General features: G+C 44.2%; 1 protein-coding gene across 4 annotated transcripts in view; it reads left to right on the forward strand.

The window, feature by feature from the left end:
* The first annotated feature begins 274 nt into the window (after window positions 1–274).
* Window positions 275–27,589, forward strand: part of SLC20A1 (solute carrier family 20 member 1) — a 34,448-nt gene continuing 7,133 nt past the window's right edge. The window contains exons 1-5 of one of the 4 annotated variants that reach the window (XM_072149007.1): window positions 275–372; window positions 22,034–22,660; window positions 24,150–24,290; window positions 25,260–25,345; window positions 27,079–27,175. In XM_072149007.1, coding sequence (XP_072005108.1) covers window positions 22,321–22,660; window positions 24,150–24,290; window positions 25,260–25,345; window positions 27,079–27,175 — 664 coding nt within the window. In that variant the 5' untranslated portion in view covers window positions 275–372; window positions 22,034–22,320. Of the gene's footprint in view, window positions 373–12,749; window positions 12,970–19,963; window positions 20,053–20,130; window positions 20,155–22,033; window positions 22,661–24,149; window positions 24,291–25,259; window positions 25,346–27,078; window positions 27,176–27,589 lie in introns of those variants that run through there. The other 3 variants (XM_072149003.1, XM_072149005.1, XM_072149006.1) reach the window with 3 other exon arrangements.

Here is a 27,589-nt window from a genome sequence, read left to right on the forward strand (position 1 = left end):
CTGGGACCTCCACTGATCTTGAGCATTACTGCTCTTCATAAAACTTTTTCATTTTCAGGTATGAGACCCAAAACTTGGATCCCGATTTTTTCAATTTTGCAATTCTGGATCTGGTGACCAGGAGTCAAAGTTGTTGTACACATGAATTACACGTGGAAGAATTTACACAAGCGCTATCATTCCCTGCTCCTCATAACAGATAAAAGAGTAAAGTTTGATCTTTTGTTTCACAATTTGCTCCACAACGTACCATGTGAGTGATAGAGCCATGTATAATAACAAGACTCTGATAATACTCATAGGCCTTTATCATATTGGATAAGACGTCAAGAGGATTTCTCCAGGAAATGAAAATCGATATCACCAGTAAATGTGAGTCCTTCAGTTGTCTTCTTCTCATGGGTTTAAAATTCTAGTCATACAGTCAGGGCTGGCGTTAGAGGGCGGCAAACTGGACATTTGTCCAGGGCCCCTTGTCCTAAAGGGGACCCCTGCATGTTGACTTTTGTGGGCGGAAGATGTATTCTTCTTGTAATAACCCTTTGCTGAATATCCAGGTGAAGATGCTAATCATCTATCTGTTTAGTTATCTATCTAATATTATTTATCTGTTACCTATCTATATATCTTACTGAATGTGACTATAGTTTTATTTTGGGGCCCCACTTTTAGTTTTGACCAGGGCCCAACATAGTCTAAAACCACCCCTACACATAACTATGTCTATTTCTTGGTAGCAACCTCTATTATATCACCCACATAAGGTGTGGTGTCATACTCTACTTATTTACCTAGCTAGAGGCAATATACCATTGTATTACTTGTAGGTAGGTGACGTATCAGAACGTAAAATAACATATTTCCATCCCTATATCCCTCTCTGGATGGTTTTTCACTCTTTGCTCATCTGTTTTGAATTTTACACCTGTTTTGTAGATTGGGCTTTCTCTGTGCTCTGTTATCAATCCCATGATGAATCGGCACAACTTCACATGGGCAGCTAGATAGAAGAACAATCTACAGTGAGATTATCCTTATATCTGTATTCTTTTTAATAATCTAAGAGCCCCCAAATATGCAGTCATGAAGACTGCACTCTCATTTTCATGACTGTGTGACAGGCGCCTATCTAACCCTCACAGCAACTGTGAAAGAATCCGCAGACAAGTCCACAACCAAAAACCAACATGTGCTATCATTTTCACATTGGAAAGCCTGTAGGTTCCCTGCCGTTTTAAATCTTTTTGTTGCATAACCACTGGTGAAAGAAACCCAAAGCAATGATCCACTGCTGATATGTATTTCTATATGCTGCAAGTTTTTTTTTTTTTTTACGTAGCAGCTGGATGTAATCCTATTCTCTATACTGCTACTGTGGATCTCCATCACAGGTTAACCGTCTGTGATTTTATAGCTGTTAACCCCATGGCATATCTCCTAACTTACTTTTTATGCCATTTTTTTTCGAGGTTACATAAGGGCCTGTCATTATCCAGCCCACTAAGAATTTTTTAACAGCCTGCGGTCAAGGGGGACCGTCAAAGATACTTAGCTGGTACACTGGCAGAGCGGGTCCCACAGCAGCGCACAAGCCAGATGCAGGGGTCATGGCTCATGCGCTGCTGTAGCTGACTGCTTGTACAGGGGTATAGCAGAGAGTAATGCACTCCCTATTCAGCCACTATGCACAGCAACGGTATCACTATGTCACCAGCACTGGGAACCTTACTGCAGAAAAGACCAGAAGAGAGGAAAGGTGAGTATTGTCTTTTTTATTTTACTTAAACAACCATAAGAAGGGGGATAGGAGATACAGTATAAGGAGAAGGGACACCGTGCCTCTCGACCCTCGCCAGCGAGCCGCAAGCTCGGCTTATGGGTCCCGGCTCCCGCCCTGGCTTCTGCGGTCCCTGCCGCGGCTGCTCCACCATCTTCGGCTGTGCATGCGCATCCCCGACTCCTAAGGCGCGCGCGCACCGGCTTCTGCAGGTTTAAAGGGCCAGTGCGCCACTAATTGGCGCTGGCCATTTCAGGTACATCTTTTTAATCCTGCCTCTTCCTGTGATCCCTGACGGATCTTTGTGCCTAGAGCCCTAGAGAAAGCTTTGTTTATGCAGTGTGCTGTTTCTGTGATTTCCCGTTGTGACCCTGGTTCTGCTTTTGACTTTGCTCCTTTGCCGCCTGCCTTGACCTGTTGCTACGTCTCTGACTCCGTTCCTGTGCTGCCCGTCCTGACCTCCTGCCTGTCCCCGACTACGAGATTGCCTGCCGTTCCTGTACCTCGCCTTGGCTGCCATTGTGGACAAGTCACTCCTGTGGAACGACCTGGTGGTACCACGCCGCAGCAAGACCATCCTGCTTTGCGGCGGGCTCTGGTGAAAACCGGGTACCACTTAGACTCCGGTCCCAGGTTGTGGCTTGTGTCATCATCCGCAATGGTTCAGAGGATCCACATCCTCGAAGCCTGGCAAAGTGGAGGCACTATTTAGAGGGCATAATGAGATGGGGCATTATAGATGGGGCATAGTGGAGGGAGCATTATAAAAGGAGCAATTATAAATTGGGTCATAATGGAGGGAGCATTATAAAAGGGGCATTAGGAGAAGGGGCATCATAAATGTGGGAATAATACAGGTAGCACTAAAATGCAGGGGTACTATAAATGGGGGCTTAATGGAGATAGCAAAGGGGCATAAGGATAGGGGGAACTATATAGGGGGCATAATGAGAAGGAACATTATAAAAGGGGACATAAGGAGATGGGGCATTATACATGGGGGAATAGTGGAGGTAGTTGTAAAGCGCTGCAGAACTTATTAAGGGGGCATTAGGAGACAGGGCATCATAATGGAGGGAGCATTATAAAAGGGTGCATAGGAACAGGAGGCACTATATATGGGGGGCCTAATTAGAGAGGGTATTATGAATAGGGGAGTAATAAGAGGGGGTATTACGAATGTGGGTGTACTGTGAGGGGGACTACATATTGAGTAGAACCTAGATAAGTATATTAGTATTAGTATATTATATTAGGCTGTCTAAAACCATTCCAATATCTCATGTGGCCCCATAGGAAAATGAATTGCCCACCCCTGGGTTACATGTTGTTCAGTATGGTTCCATTATATGCCATACAAATACTGTAGCGTTTTGGTTGTTTCTTTCAGCTTTCGTTTCCCTGGCGATTTTTCTATATTATTGCATTATTATTGGATTTTTTTCTTTATTTTGGAATAGTTTTCTTATTGGACTTCTCTATGGGTAGAAAAAAACATACTGAACAGGGCTTTATTGCACATGTACTGGACATTGAAATTTTACTTGCCATAGTGTATGATGATAAAGAATTGGCCAGGTTAGGGAGTGTGTTGTTTTGGGTGGCACTAGAAAGCGCAGCAGGAGCGTTGCAGTCAGGTGCACCAACTATCAAACTTACAAATCTCTTAAAATTTTTGTTTTTAGCTCTTTCTAGAAACAAAGGTACACGTTCAGTAGCAATAGAGGGAAGTGGTAGACTCCATGATGGTCTCCATGAATGAGGGTCATGGCACTTACAAGCCCCAAAAAAACATCTAGAAAAAAGTATGTGTGTAAGAAGCCAGCAGATTAGCGTGTGTACGTCAGGCGAGAGATACAAGGTAATTGCCGAATCCATGGGCTGTAAACCAACTATCTAACTATCTACTGAGAGATAAAGATATAATCCGAGTGCCATGGAATTAGCACAGCCTTGTAGAAGCTTCCATTATTTCCTCTATTACCCACTCGGCTCTTGGTCTCTATCTTCTCAGCTTCCCATATCTTTCCCACAACCAGAGTTTTCTTTCTTCCTGTTATCGCATTGCTTATTTTCTTTCTTTATCTTAGACTTACTTACACTTTTTTCTTTCCCAAGATATTTTTTTTTTCCATGCCACTCCATGTTTTTGTAGGCTGGCTGTGGCGTGAAGGAGTAGAAAAAAAAAACATCAGCAGAACGGGTCCTCCAAGTTCATGGTTTCATGAGTGTTTCTCCAGAAAGGAAGAGCAAAAATAGTTCTGGTCATATGGTTTATACCGCTAAGAGAGTAAACAGCAGGAAGAGTTTGACTATTGACAATAATGGGAAAATTACAACTAAATATGAAATACTGGAGAATGAATACCTTTCACTAGAAAATAACACCATCCGGCGCTGCTTTGTATGATGACATCCCCAGAATCAGGACAATGAAGATAAAGGTAGTGCCACCCTCGTGACTACAGAAAGTATTCAGACCCCTTTAAATTTTTAACTCTTTGTTTCATTGCAGCCAATGTAGAAATGTAGATATTGTTGCTAATTTATTAAATAAGAAAAACTGAGATATCACCCCTGGATTTGGAAGGAAGATGAACCTTCAGCCCAGTCTTAGGTCCAGAGCTCTGGAAGAGGTTTTCATCCAGGATATCTCTGTACTTGGCTCATTCATATTTTCTTCCATTACAACCAGTGGCCCTGTCCCTGCCACCCATAGCATGGTGCTGCCACCAGACTCCTAAAGCCACAGTGATCTTTACTTCTCTCTCCAAGACTTGTATCCCACGATTTCTTAGTTTGACTGGATGGCCAGGTTGAGGAAGAGATCTGGCCGATTATGGAGGCCACTGTGCTCATAGGAACCTTGAGTGCAACAGAAATGCTTTTATAACCTTGGCCAGATCTGTGCCTCGCAACAATTCTGTCTCTGAGCTCCTTGGGCAGTTCTTTAGACCTCATGATTCTCATGTGCTCTGACATGCACTGTAAGCTGTGAGATCTTATATAGACGGGTATGTCCTTTTCCTAATCAAGTCCAATCAGCTGAACTCCAATGAAGGAGTACAACCGTCTGAAGAAGTATCAGAAGGAAATGGACAGCAGGTGAGTTAAATATGAGTGCCGCAGCAAAGGGTCTGAATACTTATGACCATGTGATATTTCATTTTTTCATCTTTAATAAATTGGCAAAAATATCTAGATTTCTTTTTTGATCTTACCAATTGGTTGTAATGCACCAAAGAGTGAAGGGGTGCGAATACTTTCTGTACCCACTGTATATCTGGCATTGCAGGTACTTTGTATGCGGCTAAGCTGCGGACAGGTAATACGGCGCACAATGGAGTCACAGTGTTCCTTACAGATGCCAGTGAGATGATTTTATTGCAGAGTAGGATCTTAACTTTAGAGTTGCAGAGTATGAATTTGCAACCAAAACTAAGTGTCGCCATGAGAGGTAAAAGATTAGGTAATATAGATTTTGCATGGGGCCCAGCAGCTTCGAGTTACTGTATATCCCCGCAGACAGCCTATTTCAATGGAATCTGTCTCCAGGGCAGACACCTATCTATTACATGTTCTACATGGGAAAAAAAAAATCAGCAGGTATCTTAGTATCATATACCCCCTTCAGCACAAATCTGTTGCATGTTCATTAACGCTCCTCCGTGAACATCCAGTGTGCATTATATATGCCCGTTCAAAGGATCCTAATCTCTTCGCACCAATTACACAAATAGTTTATTTTTAATAAGAATTGTGCAATGCGCTATTTCTCCTGTGGAGGCGCTGCAGGGATACTGAACTCCTACTGACAGGTCTCCCTTACAGATTACAGTTTGTAAGGGAATAGCCATGGCTTGGTAAAGAATAGGGCTTAAAGGGGTTGGCCACTATACCTCATGTATTTTTTAATGTGTGTGTAAGTATGGGAGCCAGGATATAAGGTAATTTACCAATATACATGTATTAATAGATCTGCTCTGCTTTCCTGATATGTAAAGTGAAGCTCATCAGCCAGACATTACTGTCCATCAAATGGCCTGCAGATGGAGGGTCATGTGATCTCTATCTGTCCATGAACAATCGCCCTGCCAGGACCTTATAATAGTATTCATGAATATAAGATCAATGTCCTGGCAGGGCGATTGCTCATGAATAGATTTGGATTCTGCTGATTTACAATGCGGCTAATCCGTGTGTGGACCAACTGTTGGAGGTGGATTTACTGATTTTCCATTGGAAATGTTATAAATGGCACCTTTATGGCCCTGGATGGTTTGTATTTCTTCTTCTTGGGATAAGATATGTCTGTGTCAGTACCTTCACCTCTTTCGAGTCATGGTGGACAAAATCTGAATGTTGGCCGGCTCTTTGATTATGTGGGCAGTATCCAAACATGACCAATCTTTCAGACTTGGCAACATCATCTACTTCAGTTCCAATCTACCCAACCCAATCTCCGGCAAAACAGAAAGCTGAGAGAAAATATTTGCTGTTCCATATTTGTAAAAGGCATATTCTGTATTCACGGCTTCTTTCCTCGAGTCACACAAGTAGAGATGAGTGGCTACCTGTTTACACTGTTATTTTCCAATCTTTTCTTAATACTTGGTGTTGTGCCTTTGTGAATAAATTGACAACTGGGCGTCACCTTTCCTATAGTGTCTTTGTTCTTAGCTAATAGTGAAGGGTCATCTATAAGTGTATGTGTAATGTGGAGGCATGCCGTGGGACAATCATTTTGGGGTGTTTCCCATATCCAGACAGCTCTCCCCTCCATAGTTTAGCGGCACACACATATCCCAGAGTGACAGGGCCTGTCGCTGTGAGCCTGTGTGATCATGTCCCCCACACATCAAGGCTGAGCCTCGGCTCTTTGAAATCAGTCACTAAGCGTAAAGGACTAAGTCGGCTTTTCCACTTTCCTGCCCATTTTCTCAGTGGGAGATTTGCTGGATTAGCTGATGCGAGGCATGGGCCGGATCATTACACTTTTCAGATTTTTGGCATATATAATGTATTACATGTTTGTACAATTCAGCTTTTGTTTAACCTGATTTATGGCTAGAGGGAAATTAAAAACATATATACCGTAATCTCTTCACAGGTGAGTAACAAACAGCTTTTGCCTATGGACATCAGAATTGCCCCCATGTTCCAGCTTTGGTCTCATACTCATCATAGATGTTTTTAGTAGTATGAGAGATACCAGGGTGCTGTGCTCTTCAATTTCTAATAGAATTAAATGAATAAATGGGACTAGGTCGAGCTTCATTCAATTCCCGAAAACGAGCGTTCCGCCCTAGTGAACTGCGGGGGTCCTGGAAGTTGGCACCCCAAATCAGATTATCTCCCATCCATGAGACCAGAAGTGATTGTGCCCGCTTCAACTTCTCAGCCAATCACTGACTTCTTCAAATACTTCTTTTTGGTAGTGTAACTTGAAGTGCAAAATTGGTGCCAAGCCACCGACTAGAATGTATGCTTCATAGTATTACTCTTCTCATATTGGAAAGTGACACATTGTGGGCCCCCTCCGCCTCTTGCCCAGATTGCAACCGCACACTTTGCGCCTTCTCAAGTTATGCTAATTAGAATGTCCTACACTGTCCTACATGGTACGGATGAAAAACAAAGACATATGTCCATCAAGTTCCACCACGGAAGGAAAGTGATGGGTTAAAGGGGTTTTCCCATACAGTAAAGTCAGGCCTTATCCACGGGATAGGGCCTAACTTGCTAATCAGTGGGGGTCTCAGTGCTCAGTGAAAACGAGGGGTCTGTCAGCTCCATAGAGATCAATGGAGCAGAACGGTCATGCGCTGCAGTCTGCTCCATTATCTGACGGAGCGTCGAGGGGTCTGATGGAGGTACGTGGGACCCCTCTTTTTCAGGATCTGTGGGGGTCTCAGCAATGAGACCCCCACTGATCAGCAAGTTAGGCCCTATCCCGTGTATAGGGCCTAACTTTACTTTTTGGGAAAACCCCTTTAAGTACCAAAAGTAACAGTACACAATTCTCTGTGCGAACCCAAACGATTGAGTGTTTTGCAGACAGCACGGCTGAGCACTGCCCATGTAGCATCTTATACTTTTGAGTAGTTGAAATTAAATCCCTCATCTCCCCAGACATTGAGATCAGATAGTTTGGACATCACACATCTTATGTCTATGGCCAGCTCTAGACAGGATTAGTAAATCAGCGCCACTATGTAAAGAGAGATCAGCACACAAACATTTCAGGGTCACGATGTGTGCGGCCAGCTTTCACGTGCCTTATCAGGTTATCATGACCACGATACCGGCTTAGGCACAAAGAAAAAAATTATTTCACAGAAATGAATACATTCAGATTCCTGAAATAACCGAGGGACAGAGCCCCAGAGCCGATCCCGGGGTGAGGGTTTAATTCACTTATTGGATATGATATATGGATTAACGTATACGCTCCATCCACATAGCGGTCATGTCACATGCTTAGAACTAGTCTCAAAGTGTAGTTTACTATTCTGGGTATACAGATCATTGTGTCCTGAGCTATCATCATCCAATAAATATAGTCACATATTAACTATTGTATGGAATAGTATGGAACAATAGTGTTATTGTTACGCCGATTTATACATTGAGAGGATGCATAGCACTGTATAAATATTGGCATCTGTTACCCATATGTTGTCATTGTAAAATACCCCAAAAGTTATTACTGTACTGCATGCCATTTTACAACATAGAGGACTCCGCAAAGCTGTTCCATACATACAGAATGGTATACTGATATATACTGGTCCGGCGATACTCAATGCGCTTGCAGGGTTTCCCAGATAGAACCTAGAATCAGTGAACTGAATCCCTGCGGCAGAGGACATTTCAGCACACATTATAAGGAGGAGGGGGTGTACAGTGTACCAGCATGTGAAGCTACCGCACAGAAGGGCTCTGGTAACACCCCGAGAAGCCCTTCAGGGTCATTAGCATAATTTAAAAGGAGCTTGGATGTATGCATAAGGCCCCCCCCCCTGCATTATCAGGATGGTTTTTGATTAATGACATGTAGATAAAATATTTGACACATGAAAATGCCCTGATAATAAAAAAAAGGAGATACATTATCAGGACAATAACATAAACACAAAGGTCAGAAAAAAACACCAGAGAATAAATCAGGTGGTGAGATTAGATTAAAATGAAAGGTTTAGTGCCATTAGGTGAACAAAGTTGATATTGTACATGGTGGCTGAGGGCGGATTCCCATGTGGTGTTTTTAAACACATCCAAAATGCAAGTGGGAGGGGTTTGAACGAAACGCACAAGCTTTTTGGACAAACCCCCTCCCACTTGGGTTTTGGATCCGTTTAAAAACTCCATGTGGGAATGTGTCCTAAAACAGCACAGGGTACAAGACTGGGTACAAATTCTGCTTTGGCAGAAGGCACCACTGAGCAATGCAATGGCTGCGGAAAATCCTGATACCATATATCACAGGGAACGAGAAGTCAGCAGGTCTGAAGGGCCCAGGGCTCCTGCACACGTCTGTGTGAAGTCTGGGGAACATGATCTCGTGCTGCCCATATTTCCCGGACTGAATCCTGCCCTCTGACCTGCGCTCACCGCGTCATAGTTTTCCATGATGCTGCGAGTCCTCATGGCCTCGTATGGGATATCAGTCCTGGGGGGGAAAGGCTGAAGAGATAACTAGGATAATGTGAGCTCAGGACTTCAGCCTGGGAATGATATCAGACACACGGTCTAGGTTTTCTAGAGTGAAGTGGTCGGGGATTTTTGATTTGATGCCCCATTCATTTATTTCTGAATGGTGGCGGCCAACACAAGGCCCCCTGAGACTGGCACCAGTCTTATGCTACACTGTGTACAGGCTCTGATCTGTAGTTCTCCAGCATGGCCACTACACAGCAGATGGAGCAATCTGCTCCCAGCTCCGTACATTTTATATTGCTGGACACGTTGGCAATACTGAACAAGGGCAGTATTGGCTTCCCACCAATTAGTCACTGCAGGGTCTTTAAAAGGGTTAGCAATCTGACTAATGGGGGGCCCTCTTTGATCCTGTATTTACTAGCGGATAGAGCGGAAAAAGGAGCATGTGTCCTACCGATCCATACAACACTATGGGAGTGTCAGAAATAGAAACAGGACAGCGCTCAGGTATCTCCAGCACTATCATAGCGAAAATAAGTGCTGGAAATACCTTAGCACTGTGCACAGCCATATCTGACACTCCCATAATATTGAACAGAGGACACGTGCTCTGCCTGCTGATCCATCAATTAGGGAGAAAAGATCCCTATTGCTGTAATCAGTGAGGGTCCCAGCAGTCAGGCCCCCACAATCATATATCCTAGTAGTAGGGATCCCCCATCAGATTGCTATATATCCCAGAAGTAGGACCCCCACCTATCAGATTGCTATATACCCCAGCAGTAGGACCCCCACATATCAGATTGCTATATATCCCAGCAGTAGGACCCCCACATATCAGATTGCTATATACCCCAGCAGTAGGACCCCCACTTATCAGATTGCTGTATATCCCAGCAGTAGGACCCCCACTTATCAGATTGCTATATACCCCAGAAGTAGGACCCCCACTTATCAGATTGCTGTATATCCCAGCAGTAGGACCCCCACTTATCAGATTGCTATATACCCCAGCAGTAGGACACACATATCAGATAGCTATATAACCCAGCAGTAGGACCCCCACCTATCAGATTGCTATATATCCCAGCAGTAGGACCCCCACATATCAGATTGTTATATACCCCAGCAGTAGGACCCCCACTTATCAGATTGCTATATATCCCAGCAGTAGGACCCCCACATATCAGATTGCTATATACCCCAGCAGTAGGACCCCCCACTTATCAGATTGCTATATACCCCAGCAGTAGGACCCCCACCTATCAGATTGCTATATATCCCAGCAGTAGGACCCCCACATATCAGATTGCTATATACCCCAGCAGTAGGACCCCCACTTATCAGATTGCTGTATATCCCAGCAGTAGGACCCCCACTTATCAGATTGCTATATACCCCAGCAGTAGGACCCCCACTTATCAGATTGCTGTATATCCCAGCAGTAGGACCCCCACTTATCAGATTGCTATATACCCCAGCAGTAGGACACACATATCAGATTGCTATATAACCCAGCAGTAGGACCCCCACCTATCAGATTGCTATATATCCCAGCAGTAGGACCCCCACATATCAGATTGCTATATACCCCAGCAGTAGGACCCCCACTTATCAGATTGCTGTATATCCCAGCAGTAGGACCCCCACTTATCAGATTGCTGTATATCCCAGCAGTAGGACCCCCACTTATCAGATTGCTATATACCCCACAGTAGGACCCCCACATATCAGATTGCTATATATCCCAGCAGTAGGACCCCTACATATCAGATTTCTATATACCCCAGCAGTAGCACCCGCACCTATCAGATTGCTATATATCCCAGCAGTAGGACCCCCACTTATCAGATTGCTATATACCCCAGCAGTAGGACCCCCACATATCAGATAGCTATATAACCCAGCAGTAGGACCCCCACCTATCAGATTGCTATATATCCCAGCAGTAGGACCCCCACATATCAGATTGCTATATAGCCCAGCAGTAGGACCCCCACCTATCAGATTGCTATATATCCCAGCAGTAGGACCCCCACTTATCAGATTGCTATAGACCCCAGCAGTAGGACCCCCACATATCAGATTGCTATATATCCCAGCAGTAGGACCCCCACTTATCAGATTGCTGTATATCCCAGCAGTAGGACCCCTACTTATCAGATTGCTATATATCCCAGCAGTAGGACCCCCACTTATCAGATTGCTATATATCCCAGCAGTAGGACCCCCACATATCAGATTGCTATATACCCCAGCAGTAGGACCCCCACTTATCAGATTGCTGTATATCCCAGCAGTAGGACCCCCACTTATCAGATTGCTATATACCCCAGCAGTAGGACCCCCACATATCAGATAGCTATATAACCCAGCAGTAGGACCCCCACCTATCAGATTGCTATATACCCCAGCAGTAGGACCCCCAGCTATCAGATTGCTATATACCCCAGCAGTAGGACCCCCACCTATCAGATTGCTTTATACCCCAGCAGTAGGACCCCCACCTATCAGATTGCTATATATCCCAGCAGTAGGACCCCCACTTATCAGATTGCTATATATCCCAGCAGTAGGACCCCCACCTATCAGATTGCTATATATCCCAGCAGTAGGACCCCCACTTATCAGATTGTTGTCAAGAATAGGGGAAAAAACACAAACCTAGATCAACCTTCAGGACAACCCATGCAGGGTTTCTCCTTGTATTTGAGGTGAAGGTTTGGTTTGATGGATTCCTCATGCCCTTTGGGTCTCAGGACCGCCATCTCTACCTTATAGCAGGAATATTCATACACCATCTTTGCCTGTTGATGCAAATACCACCATGACACCCATCTAACACCCTGATAAAGCAGCTGCCTTCATGGTGACCCTCAATCCCCTTCTGTTACCATCTACCACACACTACACATACTGCTACAGTGATTTATCCATCTCAACCGCGCGATTCACGTGATCAGACTTCACTGGCACTGCCACGTGTGAATACGCCCTTATTGCTTGATGCGTTAATTTCGGGGTTTTTTTTAACCCTTTAACCAGTAAATAAATGATAAGACATTGCACAATGATAAAGGCCGGGATGTGCTGAGCAGCGGTTCCGACCCGTGAATCACGTCACTGTAGACGTCTACAACCGCCCCTAATCCCACCAATCAGCGCTTCCCGGGGGCGGTGGTCTGTCATGTGGTTCGTTCCGCGCCCTCCCCCCTCTGCTCCTCCCACTTCTCGGTAATCCCCCTGCTCCCCCCTCTGTGCCCGGTAACTGTGACGTCATCTCTGAGCCCGCGGCTGCCTAGCCTCACGTGACCCGCTCAGACGGTAATTCCCCCCGTGCACCGAGCTCCGGGGGAGGGGTTGTAGAAGAATGAATGGGCGCTGGGCGGGGCCTGGCTCCTCCCCCGGGTTGGCTCTTATATATGCGCACACGCGGTCGCGGCTCTTAATATGGCGCTGAGGAAGGTCTGACAACCGGCTTTCATACCGACTGTCAGGACGACGAGCTGCTATCTACCGGGCGTACAGTGGTGAGTCTGGGATAATAGCTGACATCCTCTGTGCTGCTAGTCACAAATCAATAATGATTGCTGGGGGATCGCCCGATAAAAATTGGATTCAGATCGGTTTTAGAGTATGGATTGGACCTTTTTCCAGTGGAGGCTTATAAGGATATCTACTTTCTACCTAAACCTATAATATATCTCTGATCTTTGTGATCGCTTTATGGTGACTCTTTAGGTGGTGATATATGGTGTGTTTAGTGTATGGCACATGATATATTGTGTATATACCTCCTACTTATGTGATATTATGTATGTATATTATAATGTTATCATAATAAGAGCTGAAATGGGATCTGATTGGATTTATATAATTAACGGCCTCTATTAGAACATATTATGTTACATATGTATAATCTTATAGTGTGTACAGGGCTCTATTATCCCAGAATGCAATAACTGGGGGGCACCGTATTGACATCCCCATGAGACAAATACAGTTTTAGATTTCTTCCTCACTTTAGAGTGTAGCAGTGTAACAGAATAACTTGTGACTCCAGGTATATGTGACCTGTGAGCATCTCCTGGGCCCTTGTCACACAATGCAGGCGGCGTGGCTGCTGGCGGTGTCCCCGCTAGTGTAGGAGCTGTCAGCGTCTTCCTGTATCATCTGCCAGCTGTCCCCGGCCTGCGCCTGAACACGTGGTACCCTCCTGAGTAGGGATTAACGGAGGGCCTGCTCGGGGGCTAATGCCTGGACTGCGCAGTATAGAAGAGAGGCCGCTCTGTAGTATTTTGTCTGCCTAGAAAATTGTATTCGCTGGTTTGGAGCGGGGTAATTGGACCATAGTCTTCGGGCCAAGTCAGTGGTGACTTGTAATAATTTGGACGATGTAGTAAAGTTTCTAGAAAAGTATCGGGTTTATTGTCATTAGTGTAGGTGGTCTACCTATGAAACCCCTTTTAACTCGTTGTGCTAGTCCATCAGGAGAGACTTTGTTTTCCATAATTCGTCACATTTCTTAAATAAGTTTAGGTCACTGCTAGACTGTTCTAGATTTCTTAAATTGTCACTGACTTGGGGGGGCACCTGGTACCCGCATATATAGATAGATGCATATGCATTTGGCATCTCTGTTCTGTACTGTTTTGGACTGTTCTCTTAAGTCCCATCAGCAACTCTGGACCTCCTGTACTCACAATTCGTGTAGTTGCCTGTAATCGGGGCCCCTTTCATTCCGGCAGTTTTCCACCTTGTGAGTAGGATCAATGAAACCTTGTACTGCCTCGAGGGCCCATGGCCATGCAGTACTAGGTATGGAGTGTGTGTGCTCAGTCCTGCATGAAAGCTTAGACTATGTTATATCTTTATATAGCTCCAACATATTCTGCAGCTCTTCACAGATCATAAGGGACAACTGCAGACAAAAATAGGACATTATAGAGCACTAACATGGTCAGATTAGACTACAGGAGTGAGGACCTGAAAATTTATAGTGGTGCGGGGGGCAGATTTATCATACACCGGTAAGGTAGCCCCAATGTATCTGACCTTATGTATCCTGTAGGTGGCTGTGCCACCGGCCAACACTGTCAGCTGGTTCACGTTCAAGGTGAATCTTCAGATGTAGAAGCCCTGATAAATGTCCCCCAGTGCAGTGATCATACGTACCTACATTCATTCCCCACTTCTTAGAAATGGAGCGCAAGCTGTTATATATATATCTATATCTGGTGCTGTGAGTCACATGTCTGCCCTCTTGGCAGCAACCATGACCCTGGCAAGTAACTGGCACCCAGGACATTGTGCCCATCTTCATGTTCATTACTCAAGACTATGCCCATTAATTTCACAACCATGATTGAAGTAAGTAACCGTCAGGAATGAATAACTTTTTTTTCTTTTGGCCAGTAGTTGTCTATCCCAATAAATTGTATAACTTTTATCTTTGTCGCTGATAACCGCTGCTGGTTTATTGTTCCGCCCTGCGATTGCAGGGTTATAATGTAACTAGTTCACTGTGAATCGGAAACGTGTGAGCTATGGTTAACCCCTGTGGCTCGGATGCCAGCATGTAGTCTTAAGGATATCTAAAACAGTCCTTGTGTGTTTCAGTAGTTTTGCAAGTTTGGTCTGTGGAGTCAAGTTCATTCCTTATCTGCTGTGGCCATGGCGGGCTCCTCTCTAGTATCTCTACTGCAGCAGACACTTTGCCTTTAAGTGAAGGACACTTTCACCGTCCTTCTGTGCCCAGAAATGTGATTAATTCTGGATGTAATTTCCCTGCTGCCCCTTTTGTCTCAGTCACGTGACCTTGGCCTTGGGAGAGGCACCTAGTTATGGGAGTGGGAGGGGGCGGCTTCTGAGTAATGGGGCATCCAGACTCAGCCGGTTGCTGCTTCTTTGTGTAACAGAGGAGGGATTCAGTAATAGAGGAAATGTCGTCACCTGGAGTGATTCAGCCTCTCCTTGCCCATCCAGCAGAGCACATCCTCTATAGTGCATGCTGGTGCAGGGTTACACATGCCAGGCTCCTGCATTGCTCTATTTCTCCATGTGCATGCTGAACACAGCTTGTCCTATCCGGGGGGGCCACACCTAGTGTCTGCCATGTCTGCAGCTGCCGAGATAAATCGTCTTTCTCAGAATTTGTAGGGCTAGTGTTGCCTGCAGGGGCTGTGATCTGCCAACATTTATGCAACCGTGCTCCAGCCAGTTTCTGCACGCTTTATAGTTTTAGGGGGGCTTAAAGGGATCTCGGCTCTGCAAATGCATTTGTTTTCCAGATCTAGTCTTGTTATACCTGTACCTAGAAACTAATAAGGAGCTCTATACTAGGGACCCAGATCAGGAATCTGCACACTTCTGTCCTCATTACAAATGGAGTAATAGTCGCTGAATATGGTGTTGGTGGGGTAAAATTTGTCTCGTGCCTAGCTTTGTTCATATACATGCATGCTCTGCTCAAGCATGCATGTGTGGCAATGGGTTTATGTCCCAGAAGAAGCAAAGGGTCATTCATGTAGAAATCTAGATGTTCAGTATGCTCTGCCCTGACTTCTGTTGTTAGTGGGCCCTCATGTACATTACAGGGCTGATATGTCTAATGAGGTAGTCTCTTCTGTTGGACTCCCCATCTAGCTGAAATCCTTAGTATGGGATAGCGAAAGCTCTTGTTAGTATACATGGTGGGACTGACAAGTCCTGCAAGTATAATCATAGGTCCTATCGATATGAATGGCGGACATGATAAAACTTCTCTTATGCTCTATTTATATCTATTGGACTTCCAAAGGTGATACGAGAAGTCCTGTCAATACTCAATACTCCCCACCACCATTGATAACACTTATCTGCTGTCTGGGGATGGATATAAAGGGAACCAGTCATCAGCAATTGGCCTTATAAACCACTGCCAGTATGTTGTCAATCAGTGCAACTCCTTCTAGTTTCTTTCATGGTCCAGTGTGGTGGCATCATCCAGAAATTGAACTTAGAGCTGTAAATTTGTTGTATAAAGTCAAGGAGGCGGAGAGATTGACACTGAAGTCAAGGTGGGAACCTCTGAACGCCCCCTCCTCTGTGTTTAACATCATGCATTAGACTTCAGGAGATCTGTTTTGTGTTGTCACTGTAATTGATGGTCCTGCATCCAGAGAAGGGGGCATTCTGAAGAGGAGAGAGCTTGACTTCAGTGTTAAATTCTCCGCCTCCTTGACTTTATACAATTTACATCTCGCTTCTAAAGTGGATTTTCTGGATGATACCATCACACTGGGTCATGAAAGGAAGACAATTTAGATGGTGTTCAGCTGCTTGGCAACATACTGGTAGAAATTTTAGTTTAATTTTTGCTGACAGGTTCCATTTAAGGCTGTATGTACTGTACATTGCATTCTCTTGCCTTGGGGGTATATACTGCTATGGTCCAGGTATATTTGCTCTTTAGCATTACAGTGGCCTATTTTGTCCACAGTTTCCCCTTGTATATGTCTGCTGAGCATTCGTATAAGGGCGAAAAGCTATGCTGGCTCATTCCGACATGTAGCCCCATGGATATGCTCGATCACAAGTGATTAATGAAGATCTGTCATTGGATAGAGATGCCAATAACGTAAGCAGAATTAACATGGCGGACGAGTTGACATTGAACGTGAATGTATAACCTACAGAAGACCTGCCCAGCGCTCGGTTGCGTCACGTTGCCAAAATCTTATGTAATCTGGAGTCATTGATCTCTGATGAGCTGCGAATATCCCAGAAATAATCCCCATAAATGGCTTTTATCATCTTGGCAGAGTTGCATCCCCTTTTTAATGCCCTGGCAAGGATATGTTCAGCTTTTGGTACATGTTTATTACAGTATTATATATGCCAGGGCCCTGTCATAACCGTAATAAAAGCTGAGCTGTGCCAGGGGCTATGGGGTTTGGCGATTTTGCAACAATGTGTCACCTGACGTGTGTTACAGATACAAGTTGTTGTGACTCATCCATGGGTAGCAACACACTGTAGCGTATAATAAGCAGCCTGACACATACATCATATATATAAACACTGCAGTGTAGTGGGATGTCTCCTTGGCTACCCTATGTCATCCCTGCAGCGCCAGTATTATACTTTACTAATGACCCATTATTAATAGCCATTATTTAAACCCATTGACGGCAGCGCTGGTCTGTCATTGCTAAAAAAGTACTGCCACAAGATGTCACTCCAAAATGTGTAAACCTATTGTCTCCTGTGGACTGAGGATACTGCCCCCCCCTGTACGGGGTTGTCTATGGGTGACCTCTATGTTGGGTGTATTCATTCTGGGATTTTAAAGGGGGGGGGGGGGTGAACGCAGGGGAAATGCAGACGGGGCAGTGCATCATGAGGGACAACTAGATTGTATCATGGCATCTGATCTCCTTGGTATAGGCAGTAAGAGCTAATGGAGGAAGGAGTTATAGTAGAACTTGTTATAGTAGAACTAGGTTTAGGGTGGCGTAGGCTCTGGTTATAGTAGAACTAGGTTTAGGGTGGCGTAGGCTCTGGTTATAGTAGAACTAGGTTTAGGGTGGCGTAGGCTCTGGTTATAGTAGAACTAGGTTTAGGGTGGCGTAGGCTCTGGTTATAGTAGAACTAGGTTTAGGGTGGCGTAGGCTCTGGTTATAGTAGAACTAGGTTTAGGGTGGCGTAGGCTCTGGTTATAGTAGAACTAGGTTTAGGGTGGCGTAGGCTCTGGTTATAGTAGAACTAGGTTTAGGGTGGCGTAGGCTCTGGTTATAGTAGAACTAGGTTTAGGGTGGCGTAGGCTCTGGTTATAGTAGAACTAGGTTTAGGGTGGCGTAGGCTCTGGTTATAGTAGAACTAGGTTTAGGGTGGCGTAGGCTCTGGTTATAGTAGAACTAGGTTTAGGGTGGCGTAGGCTCTGGTTATAGTAGAACTAGGTTTAGGGTGGCGTAGGCTCTGGTTATAGTAGAACTAGGTTTAGGGTGGCGTAGGCTCTGGTTATAGTAGAACTAGGTTTAGGGTGGCGTAGGCTCTGGTTATAGTAGAACTAGGTTTACCGTGGCGTAGGCTCTGGTTATAGTAGAACTAGGTTTACCGTGGCGTAGGCTCTGGTTATAGTAGAACTAGGTTTACCGTGGCGTAGGCTCTGGTTATAGTAGAACTAGGTTTACCGTGGCGTAGGCTCTGGTTATAGTAGAACTAGGTTTACCGTGGCGTAGGCTCTGGTTATAGTAGAACTAGGTTTACCGTGGCGTAGGCTCTGGTTATAGTAGAGCTAGGTTTAGGGTGGCGTAGGCTCTGGTTATAGTAGAACTAGGTTTAGGGTGGCATAGGCTCTGGTTATAGTAGAGCTAGGTTTAGGGTGGCGTAGATCTGGGTTTAGGGTGGCGTAGGCTCTGGTTATAGTAGAATTAGGTGTAGGGTGGCGTAGGCTCTGGTTATAGTAGAGCTAGGTTTAGGGTGGCGTAGATCTGGGTTTAGGGTGGTGTAGGCTCTGGTTATAGTAGAATTAGGTGTAGGGTGGCAGGCTCTGGTTATAGTAGAGCTAGGTTTAGGGTGGCGTAGATCTGGGTTTAGGGTGGTGTAGGCTCTGGTTATAGTAGAGCTAGGTTTAGGGTGGCATAGGCTCTGGTTATAGTAGAATTAGGTGTAGGGTGGCGTAGGCTCTGGTTATAGTAGAGCTAGGTTTAGGGTGGCATAGGCTCTGGTTATAGTAGAATTAGGTGTAGGGTGGCGTAGGCTCTGGTTATACTAGAGCTAGGTGTAGGGTGGCATAGGCTCTGGTTATAGTAGAACTAGTTTTAGGGTGGTGTAGGCTCTGGTTATAGTAGAATTAGGTTTAGGATGGCATAAGCTTATGGGGAGCATTGTGTACTGGGCAGTATAGGCTGAGGTAAGTGAATGTGCTAGGTGCAGGGCAGTGTAAGCCTAGGTAATAAGCATTGGCTCTAGCCTGGGACACTTTAGGCTGAGGTAGTGTGTGGTACATGGTATGGGGCGGTATAGTAATGGAGAGGCTGTGTATTGCCGTTTGTATACGGTGAATTGACTTGGAGCGATACGGATACCACACGGGGAGCAACGAGCGCATTTACATGAGAGGAATTTTAATCTGTGGTAACAATGAGACTCCCTCAGTATTGACTGAGGTAACTGAGTGTATATGGGGTGTGTATTCATACTGGCTCCTGCCGGTCTTTTGTAGGCTGAAGTGATTGGGTTATACACGGTGGTCCAGGCTAGTATCAGTGGAGATAATAAGGTTGTGTATAGTTGGCGGTATTTGACATTGAGGCTTGTGTGACTGAGGCTGCGGTTATTAGTTGTGTATTGGGTGACTCTGTGATTTATACACGGTATATATAAGCTGTAGTATACACGGTGTATATGAGCTGTAGTATACACGGTGTATACGGATGTATGGTGAGGAGGAGGGCGCGGGCTCTCCCCTCCTGTCAGTCAGGCGGTTGTCACTGGTTTGTTCGAACAGTGAAGTTTTGGCGCCGTGCAGCGCCCCGCCCCCTCCTCTCCGCACATTTTGCGCCTTTTGTGATAAATCGAGCGGGAAGTGCGAGCGCGGGAGAGCGGATCCGTCACGTCTCCGGTACACGGTAAGCGGCTCCCGGTATATAGAGGGGAGTGTGCGGGGAGTTGGCAGCAACGTCAGAGCCGCTGCGGTGCCGCTTCATAACCGCATCGTCGTGTTACAAGAGGCAAGTGATTGGCAGTACTGTAATACTTGAGCCATGCTATGGCGACTCCGGTGTCACTATGGCACGGGGGCATACAAGGCATGGCTACATCACATGTAAGACTGGCTCGGTAATGTCCCTCAGTTATCCCTCATGGCACCTGCAGTATGTCCATGCCCTGACAGCTGGACCAGGTCCCCACCAATAACCCCCAGGTATTTCCAGGAGGAATAACAGAGGGGAACCAAATTAATTTAAAAAAAAAATGTATATATCTGCACAACCTGCGGGCTGTGTCCAGTGTAACACATCATAAACCTCACATTAACATGGCGTCCACGTAACATGTGAAGGGTATAGCTCTCCCATCCTGCCAGGAAGGCTCAGGTACCTTACCCCTGGCATTCCCAAAAAGGGGGAAACTCTGAATCATTCTCGATTAATTCCTCTGCTTTATGCAGTGTTTGCAGTGAACTTTCGATGGGGGTGTCGTTCAGTTTCCAAATCTCTTGACTTCATGACAGGACTAGTGTCCAGGCAAGTACCTGCACAGGGGGGGGGGGGTGCGCTGGGGGTGTCTGTAGGAGACTTGGTGATCTCACTAGATTTAATTGAAATGTTCTTAATTGCTTGGCAACTGTGGGCATTCATTTGCGTAAAAAAAAGTGTGGTGGGATTAAGAGATTATAGAGTAAATCCTGCACACTATAACGGCATGTGAATGGGTGTAGGAACAATGGAGGGGGGTGTGAAGATGCAGACAATGCCTCCTACTAGTTAATTTTGGTGGCTTTATGTTTGCAGAATTTGCCAACTAAGAGGGGGCATGGGGAAGGGTCTGTAACCTCCAGCAAAAGGCACTGACCCCCCTACAACATTGTATCAAATTATCTGTATGGATTTTTATCCTTCCTAAATTTAAGGGGCAATTCCAGGGTTAAGTGATGGGGTCATTAATCCAATATCTGGCTGCCATGTATTAAATCTGGACAGATTCGATTTTTTGGAAGAGATGACATTGCTCTGGGGAGCTCTGTCTTGCATAAACATGGCCTGAATGGTGATCGGTCAGTCAAATGAACGGGACTGAGCTGCAGTACCAAGCATAGCCACATACTATGTACGGCACTGTGCTTGGTAGACTATGGAGAACCCAATGCCACTTAAAAAAGCCGACGGCTAAAATATACGCCAAAGGTGTTGACGGGTAGTTGGTAAAACACGGTTGCTTTCTTCCAAAAACGGCGTCGCACCTGACTATGGTATGTGCTAGTATTGTAACTTGCTGTATAGTGATGAATGGTGCTTAGATGCAATACCACACTTCACCCATAGTCAGGTGGGGCACAGTTTTTGGAAGAAAGCGTTCACATTAATAGATCCTCCCCCAAATGTCTAGAATTTGGTCACTTGATGGTAGGTAGTCGGTATCAGACTTGTAGTAGGGGGTCACCAACCTCCTATGAAACTTGTAAGGGATTCAGTCCATTAAAGTTCTCCTATCCAGGTATCTTGACTAATCTGATATTTGCTTCTGTTTTTTTATATTGTCTGATTACAGGATGTAATTTGCCATGTAAATGGCTGTTAATTTTACTGTCATAAACTCAAGATTGGTTCCTAATTGTAAATCCTTAACCGTTTTATTGGGGTTAATTTTGGCTTAATAAAACAAGTTTTGTCAATTAACCTGTTGGGTCAATTTCCTATTCTGGATATGGGTTGGGAAGGAGCCATGTAAAGTACACACCTAGGAGCATTCTGCCAAAAGCGCTCCAAAAATACCCATAAAAAGGGGCTCTGCTTGCGGTTTAGCATTACTTCAGCGACGGGGGACGCTCGCTGCACATCTCCAGAGTTGGTTCTCTCTGACGCCTTGTTTCTTCTTGTCTCCTTCCAGAATGAAGAGTCTGCCGGATTCCTTGTTTTTTGCACCATGGAATTTTCTTCACCTGTAACCCACCAGAGCCAAAGGAACTCTCAAAGGACAATTTCCTTACAGAGCAAATAGCAAAGACTTTTGACCGAGATTCTCGGCCCTGTATTATTTTTTTTTTCAGTTTACTGCATATTTAATTTTATAGTAATATTTATTATATTATTTTCATACCTCACGTTGTTTTTTGTTTACATAGTTTATTTTTTTAAATCTATTTCCACATTGAGCCAAAAAAATATATATATATCATGGAATCGACAACAGTTTTCAGCGTAGTGACCAGTACCCTTGGCATCCAGGAGGGGGGTCAGCTGACTACCTTCCTTTGTATTGTTGGATTTATCATAGCCTTCGTGCTGGCGTTCTCGGTCGGTGCCAATGATGTAGCAAACTCCTTTGGCACGGCTGTGGGCTCTGGTGTGGTGACCTTAAGACAAGCTTGTATCCTGGCATCCATCTTTGAAACCGTGGGATCTGTACTTCTGGGCGCTAAAGTCAGCGAAACCATCCGGAAAGGACTGATCGACGTCAACATGTACAACAATACCCAAGAGCTGCTAATGGCTGGATCCATCAGTTCTATGTTTGGTGAGTAGACAAGGCTTTTATGGCTACTCAAAGAAAATCCAGGCACCGTGACTGGTAATCTTCTTATATTTGTTATCCATGGCCTTCCTTATAACATAAACTTTTAAAATTATTATTTATTCTTCACTGGTTGTGGCAGAACATGTCTCGCACTCCCTCTGCTTGTGAAATCTAGCAGCAGTAGAAGGGCAAGGTAAGACCTGCTATTCTTATTGTAACAACCAGTGAAAAGACAGCCCTGGGGAGCTCTGGAAATACCCTCCAGAGCCCCTCGGGCTCATTAGAATATTTTTGAAAGTTTATTCTAGAAGGAAGCCATTCCTGGATATGCAGATTACCACAGTCGCAGTGCCTGGCTTTATGAGTAATGTCCCTGGTTTCTCCTGCACAATTTTGATGGTAGATTTTCTTTAAAGGGGTTGAAAGTTTTCTCCAGTTACTTACCACCGCTCATTGGGACTCCTGCATAGAGCTCTGTAATGATGCCCACTTCCCCCATAATAATACTAAATATTTGTATGCCGCCATCATATTCTGCAATGGAGTACATGTGCCAATAAAATAAGACCTTACAGACCTGAAAACGGTCATATGAAACAAAAGGGGGCCCTGCTCGCTAGAGATTACCATCTATGCCATGATAGCTACAGCCTAGTGCCGCATCTTCCTTGTAAGCCATAGAGAATTGAAGCATCACTTTCTCTTTGCTAGTGTCTGCAGGAATAACATTGGCTGCACAAATACTATAATTGTCATTGACTGTATTCACCCGTTGATCTCGGGGAGCCAAATTTCATAGAATCTGTACCATTTTGCAAAAATGTAGTTACTCTAGCAGTCTTATCAATTTATATTTGTCACAGTTCTTATTAAAACAACATTCCTAGCACGGCTCAGTAGTAGAAGGGTGGGCAGACAGTCCGCTTTATTGTCTTCTAAGTTTCTGGCTAATAATGGGTATACAGGCAGTCCCCGGGTTACAAACAAGATAGGGTCTGTAGGTTTGTTCTTAAGTTGAGTTTGTATGTAAGTCGGAACTGTATATTTTATCATTGTAATCCCAGACAGAACTTTTTTGGTCTTTGTGACAATTGGAGTTTAAAAATGTTGGGTTGTCATAAGAATCAATATTAACACTAAAGCTTCATTACAGACACCTGTGATAACTGTTATAGCTGATCATTGTAGCCTAGGACTAAAGTACAATAAATTACCAATATCCAGAGGTCCGTTTGTAACTAGGGGTCGTATGTAAGTCGAGTGTTCTTAAGTAGGGGACTGCCTGTATTGACATTGTATGCATGCAGGTTTGTCTCTACCAGGTGTGGATACATTTTCATGAGCAGAAGGGGTGTTAATACATAGATCTGTCAGTGCTGTGACCAGGAACTAGTTTATGGAGCAAACTTGACTCTTGAAAGAAAATGCCCAACACTTGGAGTTCTTGTGTAATGTATAAACCTCTAACTTTATCTGTGTTGTTTTTCAGGATCTGCTGTGTGGCAGCTTGTGGCTTCCTTCCTAAAACTACCCATTTCTGGGACCCACTGCATTGTTGGAGCCACTATTGGCTTCTCTCTGGTGGCTAAAGGACAGGAGGGAGTTAAATGGACCGAGCTGCTTCGCATTGGTAAGTGTTTTTACACTAAAACCTACACAAGCATTTGGAAGGATTTAACATGGTGCTGTTCATAAGTTACATTGACTAAATAGCAAAAAATTGGCTCCCATTAGTTGTGTGTGGGAAGAGTTTTACACCTTGTAATAGGAACTAATGTGAGCAAACCAAAGCGTCTTTATGAGTTGTCTGCATATCTACTACTGTGCAGGTGCTTAAAGCAATCGGCGAGAAGTTAATTGTTATGTGGAAGCAATGGCTTGTTTAACCTCCGTTCTCATGCAATGGATGTGTAAAGTTTGAGTAAAGTCTTTTTATATTAAAGCCATGCAGCTACAATATTCCTCCATACGTAGGCTTTCACCATATCAAAACATCCACAGGTTATATAATAAACAATAGAGATGGTTTTTCTCGGGTTCTTCCCTTTATGCCTTGTTCTCCATTGTAAAGTTGATCATTTTACAATGCTATTGCTTGTAAACATAAACATAGTGAAGGAACTTCCTGTAGATGCACATTCACTCCTGATTTCCTTGGAGAAATTCATTTTGTATTCTTCCAACTTGCTAATATCTCTTAGACTTCCATCATGGCCCTAGCTACAGCTAAACATGAACTTTCAATCTTTGTAGGCCTGTGTGTTTTTTTGGAATTTGAGATGGATGATATCATCATTCTTATTATCATTCCCAACTAAGCTGTATTTGGGTATTGGACTGTTTTTGGCCAGAGCAGAGGTAGTTTGACAATGGTCCAAATTTATTTATAAATTGAGCTTTGTTCACCAGAATAGTGGTTTCTGTTTACAATATATTGGCGACCACAATGCCAGGCGGGGTCCATTGACAGACCTTGTTGATGTTAATAGGAGTTGATGGTATGCAATTGTAATTTACTTCTCCATAAGCAATGGAGGGGTTTTAAGAAGCCTGGTATATATAAACGCATAACCCATTCTGTGATCTTTTATCTTTCTAGTGTTATCCTGGTTTATCTCCCCTCTGTTGTCTGGGATCATGTCCGCACTTCTGTTTTTCCTTGTGAGAATGTTCATCCTTCGTAAGGTAAGGGTTCATTGTTTTTAAGCCTTACAAAATGTACATTCACAGGACCTGTGATCTGACGGCACAATTTGCGGCCAGGTTACCACCAGATCAATGTCAATTGCAACCGGGAGGGATGTGCAGCGCACACACCCATGTGAACAACTAAAAGAAATTTTTAGTTTGGTATAAAAAGGAATCTTTATTCTGGTGATGGTGCAACATTGCAATGCATTGAATGTATTAGACAGACTTTTATTATTTGTTACACACGCTATACTATACCATTATATAAATAAACTCTTTAGTGCATTGTGCACATCATTGCAAAAATGTAAAAGATGTCAATATTAATTTTTAATGCATCCCCTATAGTAATGTGCAGAAATCCTGTATATGTATTCTAGTTATAATTCTTTTAGTAGGTCCTCGTGCTGTAAATGTTAATTTTCAGTGCTGTTGTGTGATGTGCTTTTTATTATCATATTGCACATGACTCTGTTGTCCTGTACTGCATATAACATAGGTCATTTGCTTCATGTCCCTTGTGTAGCCAAGTGCATAATTCTTCTGTTCTGGTAGCACTTTATATGGTACTGTGTGCAGACTGTCCTTAAACCTTGTCGATCATGCACCGCTCACAATGACCATGAGAGGGCATAAACTGGAGACGCAAGGCTGCGCCTGTGCATGACTCGAATAGCAGGCCCCATCTCTAGTAATTGTATCTGCTCCGATGAGCATCCACTCTGACTACTGCTTATACTATTGCATAGATCTCAATCATTATAATTGGGCCTTTACATAAACAAATTACTGTGTGCCTAATGTCATATCTTCCCTTATGACATGGGTAACAGTATTTTTTTTATTCCATGCATCCCTTTACAAAACTATATTTTGTATTGCACCTTTTAAGCTTTCCTGACACTTTGATTCACAGGAATATATTTTTAGAGAGAATCCTATTTTTTTTGCAAATTGAAGTTTGTGTGAACCAAGGCCATGACACCTGGGGCTCTAATTCTTCCAATAAAATGCTTGAAAATGGCTCTAATGAAGAGCTGATACACTGCACTTTTCCTCTGGGTGAATAAAACCACCTTTTTCCACAAGGAGTGCTGCCTCTGCTGCATGTTTTTTTTTTTTTTTTTTGGAAGTCTTGCTTAAACTCCTGTGAAGCGAGTGTTTGAGGTTTGCACCCAATTCAGGGTTTTAACCCTTATTACCGCAGTGCCACGCCTTCTTTTTACATGTTGCTTTTAGTATGGGGATTTAATTCTAGTGCTATAAAGGGATATATTGCTGGGAGAAGTGTGGACGTAAAGTGCCTTACACAATGCTGACTTAAGTTGAAAGCTTACCTTCCAGAATGGATGAAAATTGGCTGAAGTGCAATACTAGGCACACCTGCATACAGTGCCACAGGTGTAAAAGACCTCCAGCTAAACTAAATTTGACTATGCAAGGCATGGCCTCCATTTTGGCTGTGGGGGCTCTTCTACATTGGTCACTGGCTTCTTCAGGGGTGCTACCTGTAAGCCGCCTATGTTGTCCCGTACAGGGCAGTGGTTAGAGCCTTGTCTAAATGCTTTCCTGAAGAGGCAAGTGACCCAATTTAGTAGAGACCCAAATGAGAGAGATGGTGTAGCAGATTTACTATCCCAAATGTTTTTTTCCGGATGGAGGTTATTTAATGGAGAGGCTGGGCTTGATGAAATGTTTCTGTATTTAATATTTTGGTTTTATTGCAGCCTGACCCTGTACCAAATGGACTGCGTGCCCTGCCTGTGTTCTACGCCTGTACGATCGGCATAAACCTGTTCTCCATCATGTACACTGGCGCACCCCGTGAGTAAAATTTACAAAGCACTTTTGCCTCTGGCGTTTGTTCTTGAGCCCGCCATTAAATCCAGAATTTACTACTTTTACTTTTGCAGGACTGAAATCTTCTAGAAGTTTGCTGGCCTGTGCCCATACAGAAGGCTGCAGGCTAGTGTGCGCTGACATTTCTAACCTAACTAGTTAACCCACTTGGCTGGATTACTACAGCCATTCCCTCCTAATTACTTCCCCACCTTCCCTTCAGCACTGGTGATGGCTATGAAGACCCTGCAGAAGAATCTTATATTTGCACCTTCCCAGACCTGTATTTTATTATTTTCATTTCCCCTGCCGCCACCATGCCTGGGTTTATTGTTGGATACTCTACAGCTTAGCTTCCAACAGTGTCCGTATAACACGGATAGTTGTGTATTCACGTAC

The sequence above is a fragment of the Engystomops pustulosus genome, chromosome 4, assembly GCF_040894005.1.
Source record: "Engystomops pustulosus chromosome 4, aEngPut4.maternal, whole genome shotgun sequence".
Taxonomy (NCBI): domain Eukaryota; kingdom Metazoa; phylum Chordata; class Amphibia; order Anura; family Leptodactylidae; genus Engystomops; species Engystomops pustulosus.